Genomic DNA, 7,867 nt, shown 5'->3' on the forward strand with positions numbered 1-7,867 from the left:
TTGTTCTGCTTGAGGGAAACGGTAAACATTAATATCACATAACACACCATGACAAGTAAGGATCATGATTACCTGTTTTCATTGTGCACAAGTTCTTATATTTCAAAGTGATTTTCACGCTTCCGCCGACATTATCATGCTTATTTAATCAGTATTGGATGTACTCACAGTACTAAATTTTTATAAATTGATCACATCTGGAAGGTTTCAGTACAGTCCATCTGCAAGTGTTCATACAGAAGACTCACTTTGCTAGTAAGAAATGAAGATTATTGTGACACTATTGGCCATAGCTGCCGGTTGTTGCTTTGGTAAGTGCCTTTTCTTTTACCTAATTACTACGGAAAACTGACATTAATGCAGATATATAAAACACATTTTCAAACTTGAGAGACATTTTGTCACGTACTTCTGTAACACAGACATTTATTCACAAAACTTCAATTGAAGTGATTTCATTGTAGCACAATGTAATAGCTGAGCTATATGAGAATCCTATGTCATCTGCAATTTTTAAATTAGGTTTTAGGTATCATGTTACTTTAATTGTAAAGCTATGTACGCACTATACAATTATTGAGCCGTCTTGCCAATAATCGAGTGATCGGTCTCATTTATTGCATAGTGTGTATGAACGATCGTTTCAGCGTTTCACCTATGAAACAGATAGAAAACATCCACAAACGCATTCCTTGGATTATCCGATCTGTCGGTCAAGACCGAAAATCTCGGCCTCAATTTCCCAATATCTTGCAGAGTGTGAGCATGCTCGATAATCTAGCCATACAGAGCCATAACTAGACTTTTTGGTACCCTGTGCCAGAAAGTGCATTGGTGCCACCCACACACACACACACAATTTTTCAAATAGGGACATAAGATGTGCACGGCACAGGTCACACCACCCTGGTTACAGCCCTGTAGCCATATTTCCTATAATTTTTCCTAATTACCTCATCATCCTTATGGGCGGATATATGCAAATTCACTTTGAAATTCACCAGGTATCATTTAAATTGCATAGTGTGTAACACCGACCATGATATTGCCAAAAAATCGTCTCAATTTTTCGATATGATTGAAAAATTGCATAGTGTATACCTAGTTTTAGACGTTTACAATAATACTCATTATGCCACTCAAAGGCAAGGTACCTGTAATCTTTCAGGAATGTGCCCATGTAAGTGGAAACCTTGTAAAATCTACAGTTTTTCAATTATAATTTTATTTTATGGAGTGGTCAGTTGTTTCACTCAAAACCATATAAGACATATTATTGCACAGTTCTGTATAATACAGTCCCTTAGTTTAAGAATTTGTAAATACATTGCTAATTAAGAAAAGCTGGAATCATCACCTACTTGATGACAGCCATTTGTATCTTCTAGCTCCTGCCACATCAAAGTGCATTAAAGATGGCAAAGAACAAGGTTCTACCGGAGAGCCCAATTGCCTGCAGAAGGCAGTGGTAGGTATATGGTCTCAATACAATGGGTGGCATTTATGGAAGTGATATAACCTTTAACAATCAATTAAATATTTGTTTCCATTTCCTAATCTACACTATAAAAATTACAATAAAAATTTTATTGACTGGTACTACATGTGATAGACAGATAGAGATGGCCCTCATTTAGTAACGAGTTTTATCACCAAAACGAGTGATCCATTTTACTGTGTATGATAAATGGTGCTCCAGCCAATCAGCTCCCAACTGTCAACTGTTAAAAAAATTACAGTTGGGAGCTGATTGGCTGAAGCACCATTTATCATACACAGTGAATAGTTATATAAGCCTGGGGAATTCAGTACCGATAGCAGTCTGTTGTCTGTGGTGCAGCGTTTGGAGCAAAACTGAGTTTCCAGCTGGTAAACTTTAAATATCTGGAGTCATTTTTGACCATGTTCTTGATACATTAAAAAAAATATATGTTCAGATGTTTTAAGTGTATGAGTACTCTCTTTTGAGATAGATAGATAGATAGATAGATAGATAGATAGATAGATAGATAGATAGATAGGACTAGTTATAATGCCGACGCCTGGGAAGCCGTTTGACAGAATCCTGGCGTCTGTTCGGTCTACCTGCATCGGCATTTCACATACCCAACCCATCTTAGATACCCATACATAAAAAAAGAATGAACGGTCCACTTAGGAAAAGTAGAGTGTATAATGTCAGTAAACATACGCACATTTAAGTAGATATGTTGTGAAAGCAGCAGCTCATTGTTACTTATGCATTATTTGTCATAGGCAGAAAATAAATTAACTGCTGATGCCCTGGCATACTTCATCTGCGAGTATTATGAATTCAAGGTAAAAAGAACCAATACTGTAATTTACTGTTACTTATAGAATTGCAGCACTACCATTTATTATACTGAATAGATATACCATACATCTGTTTTTTACAGGATGCGACTGACAAAGCAGAACTCATCAGGGCAATTCAATACATTGAGGTGAGTAAGCCATTCTATGTGTAATCAACAGAATATATTCTATGTAACTCAGCTTCACAGAAGGGAAAAAGTAGACACCTCTACCTACATTGCAGAAGCCCTGTGTTGTAGGCAAGCACTACACACATCTGGGTAGACCTATCACTTATGTTCTGTGCAGCAGATGCTAAATACTGCATATGGCCCATGTTTTAAGTGGGCCTTTTAAAAGCTTGCCACATTGTATACCCAATTTCCACTGGCATGCTATATGCAGCCTGGATGTCATTGAGATTGCTGAATTGGCAAATCAGGGCATTCAAATCATGCACACCCTAAGTCATCCTCGCTTAGCTTCCATTATGTGTTGGCCCAGAAGTGCAATGCATCATGGCATTGTGATGTAGCTGTAGAAGTTTCAGTTAGTCAAGTCCTTCACTTGGACCCCCTAGATACAGTACTGCAACATTGGACGAAATGTTGGTCAGCCCACCTGATGAAAGTGTCCCCGTAGAAACTGCACCACAGAAATCAAGATTATTTTCTACAAAGACTAATACTAGAGACTAGATTTTATATGTAAATAAGAAAGAAAAGACATTCATTAACAAACCATTTGCCAATTTTATTTTTTAATTTAGCTATGTACAAAACTGTGAACATGAAAATACACACATTTGTAGTGTACAGATAAACGACATGTAAGGAGAAAGAAAAAAATGCATGTTTAACTTCCTTTACATTGGCAAATGGAGTACACTGGTACAGTAGTTCATTAATCTTTGCTGAAATATTAAAGAAGTGTAGAATTAGTTCTACATTAATAACCATTGAGAACACGACACATTTCAGTAGCAAGAAACAAACCAAGGTGCTTAATCAATAACAAAATGTCCAATTCATTCTGAGCAAAATTATCTCAATAAATCCACATGTGGGTATGTAATATTTTAATCATTCTTTTGGGTGCTGCTGTTTACAAAATATGGTTTCCAAAGTGATCAAATGCAAGAAATATAAGCAGGAGTGAGTGGTGTTAAAATGCCCTTAAATTTTTTTCTAAGTACAAATTGCTTTAAAATGTTTATTTGAAGTAATGCAATATTTAAAAGCCATACTAAAGTAAATCATTTTCCAAAACATTATTTATAAACGTAGAATGTTTAAAAAGTTGAAAAACCCACATAAGCTAGTAACATTCATATAGCTGGAGCACAGACATAAAAACAGTATAAACTGTATATTTGGATTAATGTTTTACATTCTACATTAGGTTGCCTCTGGCTGTACCCATGAAGAAATTTTTGGATCAGATTCAAATCTAGTAAGATATAATTTTCCACTTGATGTTGCATCTTGTCAATGCTGTTACATTTTCTTGATATTAGTATTGTGCATGCACTTAAATGTTTCACTTTGATCATCTACAATACATAGATTAATTCTTGGGATATCATTGTTTTCTGCTCATTTATATTTTTTATTTCATGTTCCCTAGGAGACGTTAGTTATGGATGTAGATGGTGCACTTCAAAACCTGACTACGACTGTGCATCAGCTATTGGTAAAACATACAAATATACAGATTGCATTAGTTATCGCATTTATTGAAATTGGGAACAGGTTGCCAGTTTTAGTAATGACAGAAACATAATTAAGAATAGTACAATTATTTACTAATATATATATTCCTTCATTCTAAAATCTATATTAATGTATGGCTTCTCATCAGGGCTGGCAGAACAGGGTATGTAGGGGCATCGGAGCAGCAGTGCGGATGGGGTAGTGCACATAAGCAGTGGCATCTCTTTTGCACATGTGCTGTGAGGCCCCAAAGAGGCTGGGGGTACAGGAGAACCTGGCATTGGCACTGCCCCTGCTCTCCAGATAATGTTATACATAGCTTGCTAGTATTTCCTCCATAACCATCTTGTTTCTGAGTATTCTGAAATACAAATATTAAATTGACAAACAATAACTTTCTACAAATGTTGTCACGATGAAATTAAATACTGTAATGTGTATTCTCTTTACAGAAGGGTTTCATCACAGTACATATAACACCAAATGTGTGCCGTTTAATGGTAAGATTTATGAGGCGGCAGGCTAAAGAAACTGCTTTGAAAATGCATGTAAATACAGATACATCCTAATTATTAGAAACTCAAGGAATTTACTTGTAATTGTTGACTTTGTGCAAAAAAATACATTTTGCATCAATAAAAATGTAATTCCATAATTGTCTATGAAGTGCAGCAGACGGTGTAACGGTTAACATTACTGCCTCACAGCACTGAGGTCATGAGTTCGATTCCCACTACGGCCCTAACTGTGTGGAGTTTGTATATTCTCCCTGTGCTTGCGTGGGTTTCCTCCGGGTGCTCCGGTTTCCTCCCACAGTCCCAAAAAAATATACTGGTAGGTTAATTGGCTCCCCACAAAATTGACCATAGTGTGTATGTGTGTGCGCATGTGGTAGGGAATATAGATTGTAAGCTCCACTGGGGCAGGGACAGATGTGAATGGTAAGATATTCTCTGTAAAGCGCTACAGAATATGTGTGTGCTATATAAATAACTGGTAATAAATTAATAAATAAGTGCCAGTAAACTTATACATTACAGTATTATTAAGAAATAATCCCAAGATATACTGAAAACTGCAAATAAGTATAATTCTTCCCTGCGTCAAGAATCAATCTGTGTACCCAGTCATTTTTAAAATTTATAATTTTATTTTTTTCTAACTGAAAACTGTTGGTGAAATAGAATACTGATAATAAGATATATGTCTTTAGTCTATTGATTTGTAGCCAAAAGACTATAATATAATGTCTGCTTCTGCTACAGAATTCAACATTATACACTATGTTTAACATCTATTTCTTGATAGATAATTTGCAAGCCCTGCCCACATGTGCTAATGTTGCTGAATATAAGTAACAGCAATGTCTAACAGGCAGAGAGAATTCTTCTACATGCACATGATTAAATTCTCTTTAAGAACTTAAATAAGGATTGTACAGTATGCAGTCATACTGTTGCCATTCACAATATCGACACTGTAATGACAAATGGTTCTGATTGTCGACATTCAGACAACTTTGTCACAGTGTTGACTTGTTTATAATGTAGACAAGCAACATGCCAGCTTTGACAAAATGTTGAAATGTTCAAAATGTCGATATTATACTTGTCTATATCATAAATATATCAGGGTTACTATTAGGCTTAGGCCGCTGTTAGGATTAGGCTTAGGTTGCAGTGGTTAGGATTTGGCCGCTGTTAAGGTCAGGTAACATTGGTTTGGGTTAGGTTGCAGTGGTTAGGGTTAGGCCGCTGTTAGGGTTAGGTAGCATTGGTTTGGGTTAGGCTGCTGTTAGGGTTTGGGTTAGGTTGCAGTGGTTATGGTTAGGTCGCTGTTAGGGTTAGGTTGCAGTGGTTAGGCTGCTGTTATGGTTTGGGTTAGGTTGCAGTGGATAAGGTTAGGCTGCTGTTAGGGTTAGGTTGCAGTGGTTAGTGTTAGGCCGCTGTTAGGGTTAGGTTGCAGTGGTAGGGTTAGGCTGCCGTTAGGGTGCAGTGGTTAGTGTTAGGCCGCTGTTAGAGTTAGGTTGCAGTGGTTAGACATCTTGTACATGTTCATAATATGTTTGTGTCAATATTGTTGACATGTCAAATGTCAACTTTGAGACCAATCTACATTCACAATGTCAACATTCAGACAATATCGACATCTGATGTCAACATTCTGACTATCAACACAGAGATTGTCTAACTCCTATATCACACCCGATTGTACTCAGCGTGCAGCAAACTGATTTACAGCTCCTGTCAAAACAGGTGTGGAAGAATACAGTAGCTTCAAAGTAGCTTCAACCCCCACCCTCAGCAGCACTGACAGTACTATCTTCACTAAGTACTATCTTATCTACGACAAGGAGGAACCCCCTACAAGTGACTACATACATCCTGTACATCCCAATACACTTACTTGCAAGCCATGGAGAGGTGAGGCCTATATTCAATGCAAATGTGGCATTGTTGGAATTTGGGCATGACCGAGCAGCATTTTGCAGGATTGGTGATGTAAATAGTAGGAGTGTTATAACAGAGCTCATCGGTAGGGAATGAAACCACCATACCATCCATGAGGAAGAATAATGTAAAAAAGGGTTCATATTGGCTCCACAATACATTACAGGGCAGCTTGTCCATATTTATTAATAGAGAATTATTCAGAGCTTTCAAACAGGCTGTTAAAGAGGCCCCCATCCTTTGATGATGAATGCATTAACATTTTACCCGATGAAGGGATTGTTGCAGAAACATTGTGCTGGTTTGTGAGCAACCACAGTATTTATACATATGGACAATCCACCCTGAATTGAAAAGTGTGGTTGCTGTGAATCCTTCTTGTCCGTTGCATGGAAAGGACAATCTTTTTAATAATAAGGGAGGCATTCACCTTTTCTTTTTTTTGTCTGTTTTTATATGGTCATTACTATCTGCAGCTGAATTCAAAATCTAGAAAGAGTACAATAATATTTCTCTTTATTTCATGCAGGACGCCATCCAAGCAAATCTTCCAAACTCTCTATCTACACATACTACTGAAGGGGAGGATAAGGTTCTTAGAGTACATAAACGACCAACTCGAGATCTTTTAGGCGGGCTTCTGGGACTTCTACCAGTATTACAGCTTGTTGGTTCCTTAGCAGGCACGCTTGGAGGAGTAACAGGACTAGTAAATGGCCTTGGAAATGGGGGATTACTAAGTATTCTAGGACTAGGATCGGGAGGCCAAAATGGAAATGCAGGATTACTTGGTGGAGTGGGAAACCTCCTTGGTTCAAGTGGAGGAATAATTCAAGATCTAACAGGAGGAATAGTGCCAGGACTGACAGGAGGAAAAGGTCAAAGTCAGGGGCCATTAGGAAACTTGCTTGGAGGGACAAATGGTGGACTCCTAGGTAACCTGCTAAGTTTACCTGGTGCACTTACTGGAGGCCTCGCAGGTAATGGACTTGGACTGTAGAAAGGCTATCTATCTATCTATCTATCTATCTATCTATCTATCTATCTATCTATCTATCTATCTATCTATCTATCTATCTATCATCTCTCTCTTTTTTCCCATGATTCATTAGTTCAGTATTTGTTTCAGAAATTTGATCTAAAGATATTATAGTGTTTTTAAGTTTCTTTCAGTAAATGCTAAATCGGCATCAGCTAATGAATGTGCTACTGTTTAGGTAATGGACCTTGTGCTTTTTTTCCACAGGAAGATGAGTTATGGATGAATTGGGAATGAATCTATACATCTATAAATCTTCTGTTTCTACATATAGATTAGAGCATGGCTAATTAATGACTTAACAAATGAAATAAAAAATGTATCTACTTCTGTATTCTTATAACTTCCTT

The 7,867-nt window shown here is 37.2% G+C and overlaps 1 protein-coding gene across 1 annotated transcript; it reads left to right on the plus strand.

Moving 5' to 3' along the window:
• Positions 1-262: 262 nt before the first annotated feature.
• On the plus strand, positions 263-7,478 carry LOC148435839 (uncharacterized). Its single transcript, XM_088465490.1, has 8 exons — positions 263-311; positions 1,389-1,468; positions 2,257-2,319; positions 2,418-2,465; positions 3,718-3,768; positions 3,943-4,008; positions 4,481-4,528; positions 7,008-7,478. The coding sequence occupies exons 1-8, from the start codon at positions 263-265 to the stop codon at positions 7,476-7,478; spliced, it is 876 nt and encodes a 291-aa protein (XP_088321616.1).
• The last annotated feature ends 389 nt before the right edge of the window (positions 7,479-7,867 follow it).

This window comes from Taudactylus pleione, unplaced genomic scaffold, assembly GCF_031769625.1.
Source record: "Taudactylus pleione unplaced genomic scaffold, aTauple2 ptg001990l, whole genome shotgun sequence".
In the NCBI taxonomy this organism is placed as follows: domain Eukaryota; kingdom Metazoa; phylum Chordata; class Amphibia; order Anura; family Myobatrachidae; genus Taudactylus; species Taudactylus pleione.

Excerpts from the sequence above, each read along its gene's own strand:
- LOC148435839 (XM_088465490.1), top strand. The coding sequence starts at position 263 with ATGAAGATTATTGTGACACTATTGGCCATAGCTGCCGGTTGTTGCTTT. Across the intron at positions 1,469-2,256 it reads ATTGCCTGCAGAAGGCAGTG|GCAGAAAATAAATTAACTGC; the intron begins GTAGGTATATGG and ends TATTTGTCATAG. Across the intron at positions 4,009-4,480 it reads CGACTGTGCATCAGCTATTG|AAGGGTTTCATCACAGTACA; the intron begins GTAAAACATACA and ends TTCTCTTTACAG.